We start from the raw sequence: 21,140 nt of genomic DNA on the forward strand, positions 1-21,140 counted from the left end.
TTCAGTGCCTTGCTCAAGGGTCCCTGCCGGCCCGAGACTCGAACCCGCAACCTTTGGATTACGAGTCCGACTCTCTAACCATTAGGCCACGACTTCCCCAAATAACTTACAATAATGTGCTTTCGACATTTGTCATTAAAATAACGCCTTAGTCTCCCTGCTACACTAATAGTAGTAGCTTTCATCTGTGTATACATATCCTTACAAGTACAAATTTAGCTTTATTATTTGTGTCCCCTTCAAAAACTGCTCTTGAAAAATTTTATGTATATTGTCCCCCCCAAGTGTTAGACGAAATTTACGCCCCTGGTCTGACAGTGTGTTATCAGTTGGGGTGGTAATTTTAATTTATTTTGAACAGAGAGTAGTACAGTAGTAATACTAAATATTATATTACATTATATATATATATATATATATATATATATATATATATATATATATATATATATAATCTGCAGTACATATATACATATAAGGAATAAATTATTGAAATATATATGAATTAGTTAACAGATAAACAAGGGGAAAAATATAATGCGACATGTAAAAGCCTATATATGCTGAGTTTCAGTTCATTTTTATGACAGGCTTAATTTGTTCACAGAAAGGAAACTCAAATGTCAGAAAGCAACATCCTATTTGTTTTCTTTATTTTATAAAACCACAATGTTTTGTTTTCATTGTGAGTGTACACAAATAAAAGCAGACCTTTATACAGTGATTCATTATTAAGACGATAAGTGTGTAAAGTTGATTCTGCTGGTATAAGGAAACAGTTGGAGGAAACACACACACACACACAAACACATCAGTTCCAGCATTGCTAAAGTTGGTACTTTATCAAAATAAATTACAAACATCAGCGCACCCGCCACTGTGTCACCGTTGGAACGTGACTGAAGCACAAAGCCTATAATTTACATAATAAATAATAGTTTAGCATTCAGATACGTTACATCGCAAATATGGAAATTCCCTGTTCTTCTGCTGGTGGTTATCAAACAGCGTTGCATTGCTGCGCGCGCCCCCTTCTGGATTCAGGCTGAATTGCCTGTATTCGTTGTAAGGCCTCATGCACCGAACCGAGATGCCCGTACCGTGACGGTTCGGTACGAATACCTGTACCGTGCCACCCCTAGTAATCAGTGTTCTCTTTGCTCCGCGATGTATTTTTCACTGTGTGAGAACATGTTTTGTGGAATGAGAGCGCCATGGCTTGTCGGACATAGCAGCAGTAACTAAGGGGGACGGGTATTTGCGAAGAGTCAGTTGGGTGGACCTTACACACTATAATGCATTTGTCTCATTAGTTAATCATAGTCAGTATGTGGCATGTTCCCTTTGAGGGAACTTCGAACTGCGTCCTCTAGGGTTCACTATGGGGAACGCCGTCAGCGTGACCCGTGTCTGAAGCATACATACAAAAACTCCACATGTTGGCCGGCAACAGCCTATGACGTCACTATCGGCATACCAGTTATGCTAACATTGAGGGGATGCGTGAAAACGGCTATGAGAGGATGCCCCCTGTGGAAGAGACGCTAGCCAGCTCTCTCTCTGAGGGTGAGACGTCCTCTCTCAAGTCTCCCTCCTTGCCATCTAAGCCCCTTCAGGAAACATCTCGCTTAAATGGCAGGGCATACGCAGCAGCAGGTCAGGCTGTCGCTTCGTTGCACACGATGGCGGTGCTTCAGGCATACCAGGCTGATCTGCTGAAAGACATGGATAAGGGTGTGCCTATGGTAAGATCGCACACCAAGGGTTTTTGTGGTCATCCTGTATGGCATGGGTTACGCGCTGCGGCTTCGTGCCCATTCTTTCAGTTGGTCAGGCCCCGGTTTCACCTTTGGCCCCACTCGTATCCTCTTAAAGGAATCTCTTCTTCTGATTCCAAGCCTTTGAGCTCTACCCTGGGTCCAGGAGGCCCGGCCCCTAACAGGTAAGTTCTGGGTTATACAGCTCAGGCCTCTGGCCGAAGGGGATAATGTCACTGACAGCCGTCGTACCGTCCCAGGGGCAACTCCCTTAGCTGGGTAGAGTTGGTACTTAGTGCCCGCCTTTTGTGCTTGGCTTGCACTCCCCTCAGCATGGTGGCGTGGGTATTCCGTTCCCCAAAGCAACCCCTAGAGGACGCAGTTCGAAGTTCCCTCGAAAGGGAACGTCTCAGGTTACGTATGTAACTATGGTTCCCTGAGAGTAGGGAACGAGACACTGCGTCCTCTAGGTTCGGTGCCATGCTTCGGACGCAAGCTTCAGACGAAGAAGTGAATGACGTATTTTCCTGGTGCCCCTTTATACTGTGGTTGCGCCGGTAGTGACCTCATAGGCTGTCGTCGGGCAACATGTGGTGTTTTTGTATGTATGCTTCAGACACGGGTCACGTTGACGGCGTGCCCCATAGCGACCCCTAGAGGACGCAATGTCTCGTTCCCTACTCTCAGGGAACCATGGTTACATATGTAACCTGAGACAGTTTCATAATGTCCGATCACTTCATTCATTAATACATGTCTCATCATTGTCATCGCTCACACTCAATCTGTCACATGTGTCAGGATGATGTAACTGGATGAGACGCCACACTCAACACTATAAATCTAAATGACTGTAGCACAATATAAATTGAAGGGTGGTGTTTGTATGGAGCTGTTGACAGGGGCTTGGATGGATTGGAGTTATTCCCAGCTCTCTGCTGTTTGTGGGAGGCATTTGTACCGATAATGAAGCTGATGCCGGTGACATTTAAACAAATCTCCACTTTCAGCTGCGTGTAATACAACAGATGAACCTTCCAACAACCTGTGAGGCCTTTTACTCGAGAAATATTTATATTTCCACTTCACTATTTATGTTATGAGAATGATATCGTTCAACAAGATTTAATCAGGGCAGGCGATAACATTAATTGATTTCTTTTTAGATCTATGCTATTTGCTATGAATATACTTTTCTACCTGTCAAATTAAACTAAATTGACAATTATATATATAATTGTGTTTTTAACTATACATTGTTATATACAACAGTCTTTGAAAGAACTTGCTCAGAAGAATTATTCTGACTGTGCTGTAGCTTGAAGCATTTTTGAAGCAAGTTTTCTCAACTGAACCCATTAGTTCCACTATTTTCAAAAATAACACAGATTGTGAATAAGATTCTCCTAGTATCATTGGCATTATGAATGTAATGCTGCATCAAAGCCACCTTAAACTCTGCCATTGTCAGTGAATGTCTGGTCAAACTTTATTTTAAGGTCCAATTCTCGCTAATAACAAACCATTAACTACGACCTTTTACTAATAGAATGTACTAATAAACAGCCAATACAGTATGTTAATGATATGCATGCTAATAAGCAACTTAATAGTGAGAATTGGTCCCTATACTGAAGTGTTACCAAATATCTTGTTTCTTTTGTTTTGAGCTGTAATAATAGAGAGCTAGTTATGATAATGTGATGCATCACAGTGTATTGAACTCAATCGTGACATATGATTCCCTTTTCTCTGATGTACAGCATTGTAAGCACTGAAACAAAACTGCTATTGATTAAAACTGGCTCAGGTACAGAAACCTTGGAATTGATTTCCTCAAAGCAGCAGTAGGCTACAGCACACAGATTGATGGGGAAATTGTTTGATTTTAGAAAGCGTTTGCTCATGGGAGCAGTTCTACAAATACGATGCAGCATTTGTGTCTCCTTCAGGACTCTCAGAGCAATGTTTCATCTGAAAGAGAGTCAGAATGAATATGGCTGTAAATCCATTATTAAACTGTAAAGGATGTTTTTAAAATTTGTTTATGAATTTCTGATAAGGAGAGAGAGCCTCTGACTGCTGTAGCAGTTTACAGATCTATCAGAATAGATATTACATATAACCATCCATCCATTCATTCTTCAAATTGCTTGTCCTCTGGGTTGTGGAACATATTACCATAATACAATAATAAATTGTTGTATGTGTGTACGTATATATATATATATATATATATATATATATATATATATATATATATATATATATATATATAAACTAGCAGATTAGGGTTGATTAGTTTGTCAATGTATGCATTTTGCTAACATTTATGTTTTCAAATAATCAGAGCCACCTCACCTCCTTTAATCTAATTTTCCCTTTTCTTCTCATCCACAGTGTGCTGTTTTGTGGTCCACAAAAGGTGCCATGAGTTTGTTTCATTCTCCTGTCCAGGGGCCGACAAGGGGCCTGACACAGATGTGAGTAAATGCTTGTATTTCTCTCCCTCACACACACTTGCTCACACTGCAATTGGCATGTTCTTTATTAAAGAGCTGTGTTTGTTAAGATCCATATCCATTCAAGTTGTTCTGTGAAGATGTGCTTGCTTTAAAACTGTTGTGTTCACAAAGAATTCAGCTTAATGCTAAGCAAAAACCGGCTTCTCTTCTCTCTCCTCCTCCTGCTCTGTGGGGATGTGTGTGTGTGTGTGTCTGCTGTGAGGACAGCTGCTTTTGGTTTTCCGTAGATGAGCACCGGGGGCCAGTAGTGGTCAAATATGACCTGTTGGCCTCTGCATGTCCCCTGAGTGCTGCTTACTCAGACATCCAGAAAAACCCACACAAAACCAGCTATGTGTGTTTACTTTTAACCCTTCACTAGATTAGCCTCACATTAGCCTCTAAACCACATTAGGAAGAAGCTTATGAGAGGTTTACATGCTTGTTGTGGTTGTTTTAATGGGTCCAAATTGCAGACAAGATTGAAAGTACAAGCATGAATGAGTTCAGGCAGTATGTTCATCATGACAGCTGGAGGACTATAACAACACAATCCTTAATGTTTGACTTTTGCCATTTAAGCAAGGAGTACCTTTAGCTTAAACAATAATACATTTGTGCATCATTCATTATTTTTTTAACTTTCTCCTTTTCTTTGGATTTTGTATAATTTAAACATGGGTTTGGAAAGACAGAATATTTTATTGGTGATGTGAATGAAGTCTATTCTTTTATCCTAGATTTTGTCATTTTTTTCTCCCGTTTCTTGGAGAGTTTGGAAAACTGTGAGTTTGTGAGTCAGAGGGTCAGAGCTGCTGATCTCATAAGCTCTTCTCCTCCTGGTGTGAGCATGTGCTCCATCATGACCCTAAAGCTGCATCATTCCAGCCCTGCCATCATGGGCTTTCATCTGAACACTGCTCATTTCACATCTCTTTTCTCTGTTGCCCTCTCGCTTCATCTTCCTTTAGCTGATGCTCGAACCCTCAAGACACGGATAAACCATCTCCACTCTCATTTAAAGCTGCAGTGTGCAATTTCTGTGCCACCTTCATGTTCAGAAGAAAATGTGAGCGAGTTGCATGTGCAAGAACCTGCCGGCTCTGCTAGGGTGTTGTGGGTGGCTGATGAGTGTTTTTATTCCATTGTGTTGAATTTATGAGTATACACTAGGTCTTACGTAGGAACTTAGTAGGCGTAATAACACTTCCTTTTATTTTCTTCTATAAACTCACTTGGCCATGACCACCTGTGGAACTGTCACCTTAGACGTCTGTCCTACCAACTCTTTTACTGTGCAAAACATAGAACAAAACACATTGTTAGGGTTTACTGAGTGGGTTTACATTACTTGATGCGGTTGCTATGTAGTTAAAAAAACTACCACTACCAACTCTATATTTTGGTGTGTAGATATGGCAAGGACAACTTCCTCAATGTAAGTATACATGATCTGTGTTTTGAGCACCCTTGAATGCTACATTTCACTAAATCTGTTCTGATGAAGAAAGAAACTCATCTACATCTTGGATGGCCTCAAGATTAATTTTTCAATGAACTATTCCTTTAATTTGTGTGTGTATATTAGGGGTGGCACGGTACATGTATTCGTACCGAACCGTCACGGTACGGGCATCACGGTTTGGTGCATGAGGCCTTATGACGAATACAGGCAATTCAGCCTGAATCCAGAAGGGGGCGCGTGCAGCAATGCAACGCTGTTTGATAACCGCCAACAGAAGAACAGCGAATGCCGTGTGCACTTGAAAACAAAGCCCAGTAAACAGTGACCGTGTGCTGATTCTGAACGCGTCTCTCACATAGACTGACAAAGGAGTATACTTTAAAGGCTTGTGCACTCAACTGTTTGCGAAATGGAGCTTTGTGCTCGTGTATCCTACCTCTCTTATTCGGCACAAATCCAAATATTCCATAATATTTCCATATTTGCGATGTAACGTATCTGAATGCCAAACTATTATTTATGTACTAAATCAAATATATTTCAAGAATTTATTTCTTGTATGTATATATGTACTGCAGATTTTATATATATATATATATATATATATATATATATATATATATATATATAATGTAATATAATATTTAGTATTACTACTAGGGGTGGGAGAAAAAAATCGATTCACCTATCGCAATTCTTTTTAAAACAACTGCTTTTTAATTCCAACAGAGGGTGTTCGGCTTGGAGAAGCTCCGCACAGACGATCAGCGCATGACATCAAAGTACCGCAAGAGCGTTTCGAAAGCACGCGGAGCATCTGTTCTCTGTAGCTCTCGCGGTACTTTGATACAACGATCGTTCTGCATGCGCAGTTCCGCTGCATTACATGACGTCATATATGTTTAAAGCCGGCGCGAGAAATAAAACCATGACGGAGGCAGAGGATCAAACCTCTTCCACAATTCTTTCTGCACCTTCACGTTTTGAATCCCAACTGCCGGGAAAATATGACTAAACATGACTGAAACGGTATGCAAAGTAACATAGCACTTTATTTATTTCATAAAGTATTTTTCTGCTCATTTTGTTGAACATTTGTCTATTATATTCATGTGCAAGTTCAGGGTTTTGGTACTTTAAAGTTACATGGTTCAAGGTACTTTAAATATACACTGTGGATGTGTATGCTCCTGAAATAAAGTTCAGAAAGATGTGATGCATTGTTTTTGTTAATATGACTCATCATATACAGTCTCTTTTAAGGGTATAATCAATTATTTTTCCATTGTCTAGTCTTTAATAAGCAAACAAGAGGAGACCGTGGTTCGAATCCCGCTCGGAGAGGGTGGAGTAGGACCGCGACATTTGGTGCCGTGACCCAGATGGGAGTGAGGTTTAGGGGGGTGAGTGTAGCAGAGGCCAGCGGGTAAGTGCTGTGCAGTAGAGCCCTGCGCGGGACTGTTTTCTTCATCCCGCTCCCGCCCGCGCCCGCCGAATTTCTGACCATTACCGCCCGCTCCCGCAACGTGTGTGTTACACTCCCGCCCGCACCCGCAATATGTATGTCCACTCCCGCCCGCACCCGCAAAACTCTGAGAATTTATTCCCGCACGATAATAGAGATGCATTGATTTTGTGTCTTCTCCCGTCCCGCAGGAAAAAAAAAAACGTATTGTATTGCTATTATTAAAGAGATTCATGTTTGTTTCTTTCCCTGACCTGCATGTATTCTGACGCACTGGTAGGGAAGATGAATATAGCCTGGGCTATCGGGGACATCTAAAACGCTTAGGCTACCGCGCGTTTCTTTAGACTTCAAGTACTTTGATTTTGTTGACAATGACATCATGTCGCTAGGTTACCTCCCGATCCCGCAGTGTTTTTTTTTAGCCGCCCATTCCCGCCCGCAGCAAAGTTCAAACCGCCCGCTCCCGCGAGATTTGCGTTGGGTCCCACGGGACCCGGCGGGTCCCAATCCCAATGCAGCCCTCTACTGTGCAGGTTAAACCTCACTCCCCGATCTCAAGTGGCGCTCTAGCGACTGACGCTAGAGGCTGTGGCCTTTAGCCTCCTTGTTAGAGCGCCTGCCTCCCACGCCGGAGACGGCGGTTCGAATCCCGCTCGGAGCGGGTGGAGTAGGACCGCGACACGAGCATAGTAGATTTGTTGTTTTTTTCCTGTTGTACCGAAATCGTATCGAACCCTGAACCGAGGTACGTACGGAACCGTGACATCTGTGTACCGTGCCACCCATAATATATATATATATATATATATATATATATATATATATATATACTGTATATGTATAAAGATTGTAAATTTGTTCTTTTTTTATGTTGTGATTTTATACTGAAGCATATGTCTGAGGTGAGCTTCAAACAGATCTACAGCGTTGTGCGTCACAATCAGATCAGTGTGTTTCTGCATCTGATGTTTGCAGCATTTCATAGGCTGCTTTGATTTTCACATGTGGATTAAATTGGAACAAATGATCTGTCTAGTCCCCAGTGATTCTCTGTGTATTTCTGTCTCCAGAGTCTCTGAACATATTGATGTATTCATTACTGGTCTCCACTGGGGCTGGACGTTGAGCATCTTTCAAGTCATTAGTGAGAATTGTTTATACATGAACATTTTGAATGCACACACTCTCTCTTGCGCCTGGTTACATAGTGTTCTTTTATTGGCTGCTTAAAATAACAACATGCATGGATATGGTAAATTAAACCCCCCTGGTGCTGCTTACAGTTGTTTTTTTAAAGGGATAGTTCACCCAAAAATGTAAATTCTGTCATTAATTACTTTTTGCCGAATCTGTCAACAAAGTCAAGTCAGTTTTATTTGCATTGCACTTTTTGTATATTTTGAAGAAAGTTGGTAACCATACAGTTGACGGTCGTGATTTACTTCCATAGTATTTTTTTTCCATAAAATGGAAGTCAGAGGCTTGTTTCGTTACCAACATTCTTCAAAATATCATCTTTAGTGTTCGACAGAAGAAAGAGATTCATACATGTTTGGGACAACTTCAGGGTGAACGAACATGAACAAACAATTGTATTTTTATTAACTAGCATTGATAAAGATTATACATTTTTTAAAGAAATATATTGTTCAACTGTTTTTTAACTAATGAGACATTATTGTAAAGTATTACAATAATGTCCATTTATCTTCATGTCTTATAGTCCGATTAGAGCTGGGCAATGACAGAGTATACATTCTGTGATAATATAACTAATCAAGCAGTTGAGATTTGCTATAGACCATTTCACGGACGTAAACAATAACAAAGGCGTTGGAGCGCTACTGCGCATGTCTGGTCCTGAAGCATTTCCGGTAGCGCCATTTTAAAATCTCAGATCTATAAAAACCTATAACTAGCGCAAGCGCATCCCTTTTAAGCCTAGCGAAAACGCAAGTTAAGTATTTAAAAAAAAATAATAATAATTGCCCTTTAAATATGACAGAGAACATTAAAAGTAGTGTTCCGGACGGCTCTGATTGATGCTGTGTGCGTGTACACGAGAGATGGCGTTAAACGCGTATCGCAGTCTGGATGCTTACAATTAACTCCTCAGAAGTTGGGATCATTTGTTTGTACAATGGATGACATCAGTCTTATGTTCGGTTAAACTGAAGCAAGACAAACAGTGTTACTTACGATCTTATCATGGTGTGTGCTAAGATGTCAGGGGAGGTTTTTGGTGGACATTTCACTTGCATTGCTGGGTCAGTCTGTATGTCTACGCGTTCATTTTTATTTGTACAGCGCTTTTCACAATACATATCGTTTCACTGCAGCTTTACTGCACATGCATGTTTATTACAATGCTAAATGAATGCTAATAAACTAAGCACTACATCCCATTATTACGGATTTCAATCGTTTTATAATGTGTGCTTAGTTTAGTCAAGTTTGTTGCTGTGGAACAGTGCGAGAATGCTCTATCTGAGCCATCATGTGGTCATAAATAAACAAGATGAATGCAGTTCAGTGCTGACTACCGTGTTTTGCATAAACCTTTATTAGGTTTTTTTTTTTTTAGATAAAGTATAGCCTACATGCAAATTAATAAATGCACACACACGAGTTTATATGTGGGTATGTATGTTTTTATGCACATTTACTGTAAACACACATACAGGTAAAAAGTGTGGCCACTATTAATGTTTTTGAAATAAGTCTCCAATGCTCATCAAGCCTGCATTTAATTGATCAAAAATATAGACAAAAACAGTAATATTTTGAAATATTACAAATTAAAATAATGGTTTTCTATTTTAATATGCTTTAAAATGTAATTTATTTCTGTGATGCGCAGCTGTATTTTCAGCATCATTACTGCAGTCTTCAGTGTCACATGATCTTCAGAAATCATAATAATATACTGATTTATTATCAGTGATGGAAAAAGTTGTGCTGCTTAATGTTTATAAACTGAGATAATTTTAGTATTCTTTGAATAAAAGAACTGCATTTATTTGTAATATAAATGTTTTGTAACAACATGCACTACTGTTCAAAAGTTTGGGGTCAGTATTTATTTTATTTTTTAAGAATATGAATACATTTATTCAGAATTTTTTTTTATTGATTTTAAAAAGTGATAGCAAAGACACACTGTTAGAAAAGATTTCTATAATTTTGAAAATTCCTGTCTGGATTTAATTAATCAATCCTGTATAAAGCATCACAGGTTCCAGAAAAAATATTAAGCAGCACAATTGTTTCCAACACTGACACGAACCAAATATCAAATGAGCACATTAGAATGATCTCTGAAGGATCATGTGACACTTAAGACTGGAGTAATGGCTGATCAAAATCCAGCTTTGCATCACAGAAATATAACGAATATTAAAACAGAAAACCGTTTGACAATATTACTGATTTTGTCTGTATTAAAAACATAAAAAATAGTAATGTGTCCAGACATTTGACCAGTACTGCAAATAAACAAAAGACAGAGACTGTTTCCAGCATATTTATTAACGTGATCAATATCAAAAGCAGCAGGCTGACCATGAGCAGCTTTGAGTACTACATTGCATTTCATCCTCAAGTTCTCAAACACATCTGGGTGTTCATATGGTCACATGTGGTTTGGCACTGTCCTGTCTCCCTGTAGCACTCACTGTCTTAGCTGTCTTACATTACAGATGATGGCTTTCCTAAAGACAAAAGTAGAAAAACAGTTATTTTATTTAATGCACAACATTTACAAATAATACTATTATTGTTTAATGCATCAGTACATGTTGGAATTAACATTAGACAAGCATAAGTGATGACAAATGTTTACCGTTAGCTTTTGTAAACTACTGCAGTTAACCGTTTCACTATTCAACATTCAAGTTTAGAGAATACATTTCTATAATGTGTTACTCACTGCATTTATCTGCTTACAAGATAGCTAGACAACTAATGAGAACTCATATTTATTTTTTATAGCCTACATAACGCTTGCAATAAAACAGAAATAAAAGCTTGGCCTTTTTCACTTAAAAAGAATCAAAACGCTAGGCGCATATGTAAACAATGACGAAAACAAAATGCTGCATCATACTTGGAGAGTTAACGTAAATAAATACAAAGAATTAGATGGAAAAAAAACAAGAGCTTGTCCTTACCTGAATGGAAATGTGCGCTGTATATCCTAGAGTTGCTAGTGTCTATTCTGCTTCTTCACTGCTGCAATCCAGGCGCGTTTCTCGGGCATCTAACCCTTTAATTTCCGATTATTTATAAATTAATGTTAGTTCGAGCCCAGCGGGAGCACCCAACCACCGAACTACAAGGATCTAATTTTAATTTCTACATTTTAAACAGCAGGATTAAATAAATTAATCGCAATCCCACTGTGTATCAAGCGCCTGCCGCCATTGTTTTGAACACTAACCGGAAACGTCCGTGGAACAAAGACGTCACTTCCTTATACCGCCGAATATCCGTTGAAATGGTCTATATAGTTATGTCGCTTTACATGTATATAGTGTACGTATGCGGGTTGAGTTGCATATACTTATAAATTTAACTGTATATACTTTATATAGCTTTGTGATAAAAAACTTTGCATTTTGCATTTGATATAAACAATTGAGATATTATGTAATCAGCAAATCTCAGCAAAGAACTGCACTACTATACAGTTATTGTTTTGATAATTATTTCTAAATGAGACTCCCTGAAACAAAATCAAATAGAATCATGAGATGCCTAAAGATTCCCACCTGAATATTAGTGAAAAAGCTAAGTTGTTTTGACTACTTCTGAGCTACTGTTCAACACTGGCTGCATAAATCAGAAGATAAAGAAGGCAAAGGATCCTATAGTCTGATTATTGCGATGTGGAATACTGCACTTTTCCCAACATGTCATTAACTCTTAACTTTTGCTTTTTCTCAGCTGTGAAGTCATAGTTACGTGATCGTTCTCCTCACTGAGGCAGAGCGGTCTAATTGACATGACAAAGAACTATGTGATTTCACAAGTACTCTTTATTCTCTCTCCACCTCACTGCTCACGTACAGATGGAGCGCTGGCCTCTCAATTTAAAGAAGATTTTACACAGATCTAAGACCAGCTCTGTTTAGTCAGCTCTCATGTCGTTTCATCCTCTGACAGCACATCCATGAAGCGCTCAGATGTAGTATCTGCACACAGAACTGACAATCTAACAAGCTCAAGTCTGATTATCTGACCTTATACAACTTCAGGGAGTAGGCATGCACCAGTCATGTTTGCTTGTATTTATTAATTTAGGGCAAATTTTGTATACTACATTATAGTAGATTATTCTTTTTTAGATGACTCTTCCACAGCAGTATGATATGCAGATGTGTAATTGCATGGGTTAAGCATGCTCCTCATTAAGGGTCTTGATGGTTTGTGGGAGGATAGTGTCTGCACTGCTTTTATTTCTCGTTTTCTCATGTATAAGGCCTATGGCATTAACTCCAGTCTAAAGGTCAGACTAATACATTATCTCAGCTGGCTGAATAAACGTTGACTCAAGTGTGTTGTACGACATGTAATGAGCCGAGCCAAATATCAGTGGTCTGAAATTCACCAGACCCTCCAGTTCAGTCTAAAGACGTCTCCATTGATCAATGTGCCTTCAGCAATAACAGCTTGTAGTTTATACATGCACAAGTAAACCTACAAACCTCTGCTAAAGTTTTCTGAGGAGTTGTAGCATATGGCAAGATAAATCCACTTTCATGTCATCAACAAAAAAGATTTTCAGGTAATAATTTAGTATACAGCAAGTAAGCTTCTAATATCTTTTATCCAGTGTATGAAGAGTCCTTATTTTTGCATCTGCTACTTTATGGACCAAGCCAGGGTCCTTGGCGATACGCGCCTATGGTGGCATTTCTGCTAAATGATATTACGTGGCTTCTTGCAGATTTTTGACATGTTCAGAGTTAAAAGTACAGTGAGTGGTGCTCAAAACGTGTTCAGATTTATCAGAAACATAAATGTCATTCTGGCAAATGTTTTTTTCCAATGCTATTTCACGACTAATTTGTACATATTTTACGAGGTGGCTACTTCGTATAAATTCGTATGACCTCACTTGTACAATTTTGTATGATTTTTCTACACAAATTGGGGAACTGGTAAAATATGTATGATTTAGCAAAAATCGTACCAATGAGGTCATACGAATTTATACAAATTAGCCACCTCATAAAATATGTATGAATCGCCATGAGATTTTTTTTTACGTATTACTGCAGTTTGGAAATGAATTGGTGAGTGGTTATAAAAGTTTAATGCTCTATTGCATTTGAAAATAAAATGTCCAACTACAGTAAACCAGTAGTGTTAACAGAAGCAAACATGCCTTTTCAAATTGCTTGATTATGATTTACTTTACCTGTACCCAAGCACTTTTTTTGCATAAAGGGATAGTTTGTGGTGTTTTACTGCCCGTAGTGTTCATTTCAGCTTGAAACTGCAGTGAATTTTATGTATATGCATGTTTTTGGAGTTTGGAGCAAAAATGTAGGTAGAGGCATGTTTTCCAATGAGCCTATGTTGTAGACAGTTTCACACTTTGTAGTTAGTAGCAGAAAAGAAAAAAAATTCATTTTTTAGTGATGACTCATGTTGCTTTTTTGCTTTTTTTCATCTTATATATTTAAACCATAGTGTGCAACTCTGCTGTCTGTATATACACCCTCAGAAAAAAAAGTGCAAAAATTGTGCCTTTAAGGGTACAACAGTTTGTCACTGGGGCAGTACCTTCAAAGGGGGACCTTTGTATCTTCTTTACCCCTGAAGGGTTCATAATAGTACCATGAGCACAAATTAGGATACATGTTACTACTCTAAGGTCCTTTAGGATTAAAGAAGGTACAAAGGTGTCCATTTGAGGGTACTGCCCCAGTGACAAGCTGTTATACCCCTAAAGGTACAATTTTTGAACATTTGTTCTGACACTGTAGTGCGTTTTGTAGTTCTGCTGGAGGTTTTGGTCACAGTATCCACATACAGACAGATGGAGGTCATGATCACTGTGATTTCATCAGAGCCACACACTCTCTGAGTGTTATTTCAGAGTCACAGCTCATTGACATAATCAGAAACATACTGACGCATTGATGACCCTAAATCTACTCACACAAACCCACCAGCTGAAGAGGCTGACACAGTGAAATAAACCTCTATAATTCCTTAAGCTGGGACTGAACTCCTCATCCATTGCTTGAAAAAATTAGCTTCAGTCGTACTTGATGTATGTTTTACACAGAGGGGCTGGCACACAAACACTTTCTCTTCAGTAAATCTGACTGAATTCAGATGATTTCAGCAGTTTTTAGCTACACTTTCGGGTTTAGCCTCTATTCCATGGACATGTATTACCATTACCTTTTGAATGTGAATGTGGTCCTGATTCTCATTTCCATTTCACAACAAAGCCTGTCATTTGTAAAGTTTACAATAGCACTCCAGTTCTCTTGTTGATTTTCTTACACAGCCCACAGCTTGTTGACAACAGCAAAGTAGCTCTGATGCAGCATTTAATTTGCACAGAATTGGAGCCTAAACCTAACAGCTTTACCTCTGCTATTTTCCTGCCTTGCAGGCACTTCTGTTTCCTATTGGAAATGCAAATTTTGTGTCCTGGAGACGGTTCGTGTTTACTGGCGTGCCTTATTGCAATAAAAGATAAATAAATGCGTAAAGCTTGATTTGGTGTGTTGTTGTGGACAGTATGTTGTAATGAGAGTTGTGTTTGTGTTGTATTGTTGGAATAGTCTATTTGGAGGTGTTTTAGAGGGGGAGGTGAAGCTCAGAGGAGTTACATAAACAGAAGGGCCACCCTCATACTACAGGGACAATAACAGAGACCCAGAGGACCATCTGTATCTGTGTGTATGCCAGATCCTGCTGTGCTGTACTTAAGTGTGTGTGCGTTTGTGTAAATAACTTCTCTCAGCTCTGTGTCTTCTGTCTATCATAATTAAAATTCAAAACAGCCATTAATCCACTGATTCAACAGAACATGCATCTACAATAATTATCCATGATTATGGATATTATGTATGTTAGGTTATTAATATAAGAACTGTTGCATATTTTATTGTCAAACTGTGCATTTGCATAAATTGTACTGTAGGACTTTTACCAATCAAATTAAATCAGTATCAGCAAAATGTATCTTTGCACTGCTGCACCTGAAGTGGCATTTAAGTGTATTTACACGGACCATTTCATGCAGCTCAAAGGTGGTATGTATGCATTTAAACTGTAAGACAGTGTCAGTAGCTTTTTGGTCACACTTTAATTTAAGGAACAGAGCATGTGACTGACTTTATGAATGGGTCATTGAATCATTAGCTAAACCAATTAGTTCAAAATACAGATTAATTCTGGATCAGAATACCTATGTGTGTTTCTCTGAAGTTTTGCTGTGTATTTGTTTGGAACTCGTTTGATTGGTAAAAGAGCAAATACAACAATATTGTCTTCAGCTCAATATTATTGTACAATCTTAAATGCAAATCACTTAATATTAACTTATCGTTTAATTAACAGTTATATAAAATCAATATCATTTTGCAGTCATGCTAATAGGAAACACAGCATTTTTGGTGCTATTTTTGTCTTAAACTGCTGCTAATTTCCATACATCTTACTGTCTGTATATTCATTCAGAAAAACATTTAATTATGTCTCTCAAAACCTATACCAGATTTCATATGTACAAGACTAATAATTACAAGATTGTTGTAAGCAAAAACGTATAAGGAGCACATCAAAAATATTGAGAGGTTACTGTGATATAGTAACAGTGGCAACATATTGTGGTGTGCAGAAAAGTGAGATTGTTGTTCTATATTTTCTTATGGCCATGAGTAGGTCTGTCAAGTGGGTTGACTAAAGAAGACACAAACAGCTCACAAACACTGTCCGTTTTTAACACAGAGCTCAGCATGTGTGAAACACCACACTTCTTATGCCTGGATGCTGTAGGAATCTCTTCTCAGTGATCCTGAGATTTGGGAGCTCTCCCGAGGCATCGGAAAAACACACTTGCATCTCGAACATTCTGACGTGTTCCTTCCTGTTCGCTAATAAGTGTGAGCTCAGAAATATTGCACACATTCCCTCAGGGTCACGAAAAAAGATACAGAACATCACTAAAAAACGAAGGCCAAAATGTGCTGTGCTATTACCATGTTTTTTATGGACCAAAAACAAAATTTTTGCAAGTAATGTACAAATGTAGTTAGGTAACATCAGGTTCAGATACAATAATCTGCTTCAGATGAGTCCAGGCATTGGTCAATAACCACAGTTCCATGAGTGGTTTAAGATGGAGCACATTTAACAAATTCCTCTTTGAATTATTAATATTATTAGAGTATGTGCTTATCTCATTAGTCAGGCTAAAGAAAGCAACACTGAGGAAACAGACGGCAGCCGCCCATGGGGCATGTTAAGAACAACCTGCTCCGTGGCAGAGTTGGGGCGTGAGCCCAGAGCATCATGGGTGAAGAAGAGCTAAATAAAGCCGCTCTAGTGTCATAAGTGTGCTTAATGTCTCAGATTTCCTCTCATTATCCTTTGTCGTTTCTCGGCGGGTTTATCCTCATGACTTTCATACATGATTACAGTCAATCAGCTGAAGCGCCTCATGCAGATTCACAAGCGCTGTTTGTTTGTCTCGTCAGTGTCTGCAATTATCAAGCTGTGCATTGATTTGTCAATTACTCCACTTTCAAACACTGCTGTAGTGTTTAAACATGTTTTGTTGCCTTGGTTCATTTATTTGCCATGTTTGTGTACACTGTCATGCCTTTGTGTCTGCTGGTGTCCCTTGGGGAAAAAGTACACTTTAGAATGCTTTTTAAAAAGTCCTTATTATTGAAGTAATATACTTTTAAAGAATTTATAGAATTTTAATGGCTGGCAGGTTTGCATTAAAATCATTTAAAGCACAGGTAGTTCCAAGTCAGTTTAATCACTGTTCTATATTAATGTGCTGCTTTCATTGATGCACACAAACACACACACACATCATGCACACACAGAGATCGGAGATCATGCTGCATACACACAGAAACATCCAGAGAAGAGAAAATTGTCAATGCTGCTACACTGTTTTTGAAGTAATTAAACTTACAGATTTATTTTTTGTAGAGAGAGACAAGCAGACACAGGTGATTCTCTCACACCACTTTCATCTGTCTCTCTCTTTCTCTCGATTATTAATTAAAATAAATGCTATAATTCATTAATCCAAATAAATGTAATCTTACCGCACTGCATTTTTACCCTTCCTGTCAAATATTGCACTGCAAACAGCTTCAAGTTGTCAATGAAATGTAAATTTGTGTAATGCACAGCTAGCCGTGGATCATTCCATACATAAAGTGCAAACTGAATGTAATGTTTCTGGACACAGCTGCATGATAGTTACAATTAAATGAAAAGGTATTATAGTTTAAATGTAATGTAAACATTTTAGTACTTTATATGTAATTTCTTAATTGCTTCTATTGTCTTTGAAATACGTTGTACTTCTTTAAAGCATGACAAAATTTACCTAAATGTTTCGAAACAGCATATTTAAAGGATTAGTTCACTTTTAAAAAAACTTTTGCTGATAATTTACTCACCCCCATGTCATCCAAGATGTCCATGTCTTTCTTTCTTCAGTCGAAAAGAAATTAAGGTTTTTGATGAAAACATTTCTCCATATAATGGACTTCAATGGGACCCAAACGGTTCAAGGTCAAAATGACAGTTTCAGTGCAGCTTCAAAGGGCTTTAAACGATACCAGACGACTCGGTACTTCCGCCTACCTCAACCGTGACCTTTTCCACGTAATTGCGTATTACGTGACGTCACGAACGCGCATCACAGAACAGAGCAAGGCGAGCATTTGAACTTATAAAACTTAAACTTTTTTATTTATTTTTGAAATGACCGATCGTTTCGCTAGATAAGACCCTTATTCATCGTCTGGTATCGTTTAACCCTTTGAGACCTGCCATAGAACAATTCCGCCAGAGCATATATTAGTATTTTTACATGCTGTGCTGTCATTCTTTTGAGTATTTTCAAATGTCATATATCAATACAATCCTTAGACCCCCAATTTGAAGGATATGTATGTAATAAATCAATAGTTACTAGATAAATAGCTCAAAAGTGCAATAAACCAATAAAAAAATGAAAATCGAAAATAAAAATTCAACATATTTAACTAAATACAGAAGTATCACAAATGTCAACCTCAAACTTGTCAATGTAAAAAACTTGCATAAAACACTTTGAAACTACATAGAATTGATTTGGACTGATTACACAAATTCGTTTGTGAGATACACTCATTTTTATAAACAGTGCGTTGTGAAGTCAAACCGCTAACATATTGCTTTTGAGAGCAATGTTGATTGAACAACTAAAAAAGACTATGTCAAATAATAAGTTACACTACTCTAAAATCTGTAATTTATCAGAAATAAAAATGCAGAAAGGCTGTGATAAAACTTGTGACAGTTCCTGACCAGCATAATGCAGAGGGGCATGTGGCATGTCTCACAGAAGAATGGGGTGCATTTGAATTTGTGGCGTCAATAAGACAACATTTTGTTTTTGAGAGTATGTTGATTGAAAAATAATAAATACATAAAGACCATCTCATTTATTCTTGTGCAAAAATAAATACATAAAACATATATAAACATAAATAAACCCCACTAGAAACAGAATCTGGAGCAGATGAGCAGTGGGAGGGTTCCTCGTCGTCGGACGCGAGTAGCATTAGTAGCGCTAAAACCTCTACGTCCATGTACTTATTTTTCATGCTGTCATAACATTATGCACGTGAGTGTGATTGTGCTTGCATTTGTAGAGGTGCATTTGTGTGCATGCATGAAAAAGAAAAGATGAAGCAACAGATTGCAATGATAAAGAGAGAGAGAGTGACGAATAGAATGGATAGAATAGTATGTACAGAAATGAAAGTCAAATGTCGCGGCTTGTGACGTCACCACATGCGACAAACCTTGTTGGGGTCATAGTGCACAGAACGTGATTACATCATAGTAGTCGTAGGAAAAGCTAACTAGCAACCTCAGATCTGTATAACGTGTGCAAAGATGTGCAATGCCGTTGTTGAAAAACCGCATTTTATGCAATTTGTGCAGACTCATTAGAGGGTGAAAACAACGCAACAGGAGCATGTTGTTGGCTCGATTTGAATGTGTAATGTCTCTGATTTTGTATGCAAAAATAATTATTAAGCTACCATTTTGGTTTCGGTTTCTATTGGCTTTTAAACAGAGACACGCAAACCGGAACGCGGGCGCTCCCGTCGGTTTTAAAGGGTTAAAGCCTGTCATTTGGACCTTGAACCGTTTGGGTCCCATTGAAGTCCATTATATGGAGAAATGTTTTCATCAAAAATCTTAATTTCTTTTCGACTGAAGAAAGAAAGACATGGACATCTTGGATGACATGGGGGTGAGTAAATTATCAGCAAAAGTTTTTTTAAAGTGAACTAATCCTTTAAGTGGTGGGAGATCTCTGACCACTTTCTTTGAACACTTGGATGTTCTTCTAGTCTAATAGACTGAGTTTGACTGAGTTTTTTTTCTGTTTCCTCTGTGTGGGCGACAGCACTCATGGAAACAGTTCTTCTGGACTTCTTTAATGTTTGAATCTTTTTCTCAGAAAAATCCAATTTTATTCACATTTCAACACTTAAAGACTTCCAGCTTTTTCTTTAGCAAAAGGAAAACTCACAACACTAGTATAAACAGATAGAACAGCACCAGAGGTCTTGACAGAGAGTTGTCATTGAACATGAAATGAAAAATGTGACTAAGGTGTTATAAAAAGACCATTTACAAAGTCAAGGTAAATTTTTCACATACAGCTGAAATCAACTGTATCTCTTCTACACGCAATAGCTTGTGTTGTAACATTACTCACAGTAGCTCAATAAACATTTTCATGTCTTGATTCACATTTTGTAGCACTTAGTGACTGTTGAAATGCAGCTCTCATGAATTGAGTGTCCAGAGAGGGTTATTATTTGAATGTAAGATGTGACTTGGAGGACTGTTGAGTCATGAAACTGATGCAGCACAGGTTTAGTAATGCAGAGTAGCATTTCACTAACATTTAAATGCCAAAATCAGCATCTACCTCTGTTCTTTCTAAATCACATGAAACAGGCTCCATGTCTTATTTTCCAGCTGCGATGTTAAAGTCCCCATAAAAGTTGTATGTCAGTGTTCATGTCTCTGAAGTCATTAACAAACTATCAAAAACATTGATGACTCCTGCTCTGGTGTGTATCCTTGTGACAAGAAGTGCACTTAATTATATTGATTGGGCATTGATTGTAGTGTACTTCAAATCTTAAAATTGTATTAGAAAATGTACTTGCAGATATATAAAATATGAAATGAAATAAAAGGTCACTTAAGTGTACGTAATGAGAATTAACTTCCATGACTGTGTTTACACTTAAGTACGCTTTTAAAAAGAGTGCTTTGTAATAATTGTCAAATTACATGTCTTTAAATGCATGACATACCTGTACGCGTTTCAATAGAAATGACATTAAAATTGAGTTTACAATAAACGCTTAACAGTACATTTGCAGTGCACTTTAACCATATTTCAAAGACAAAATAAATTAAAGTAACTACTTAAGACTTACTTATGTAAAAAGAAAATCACTCTTAAGTTCAACTAATTGCAGATTAATTATCAGAAAACATTGCATTCAGTTAAACATATTACTTATCAACTCATTTTAAAAGTATGCTAAAATGTTACTTATAAAATAGTGCTTTTTCACAAAGGAATATTCATTTTTGTCCAATCAAATGCTCTCTTGAATGACAGTAATCCAGTTAGCCCCATAAAAAAC

At 37.9% G+C, this 21,140-nt stretch overlaps 1 protein-coding gene across 1 annotated transcript in view; it reads left to right on the forward strand.

Moving 5' to 3' along the window:
• LOC306867304 (protein kinase C alpha type-like) overlaps positions 1-21,140 on the forward strand; it is a 207,216-nt gene that overhangs the window by 74,642 nt on the left and 111,434 nt on the right. The window contains exon 3 of the mRNA XM_079412907.1: positions 4,158-4,240. Coding sequence (XP_079269033.1) covers positions 4,158-4,240 — 83 coding nt within the window. The remainder of the gene's footprint in view (positions 1-4,157; positions 4,241-21,140) is intronic.

This window comes from Barbus barbus (assembly GCF_936440315.1).
Source record: "Barbus barbus genome assembly, chromosome: 4".
Lineage (NCBI taxonomy): Eukaryota > Metazoa > Chordata > Actinopteri > Cypriniformes > Cyprinidae > Barbus > Barbus barbus.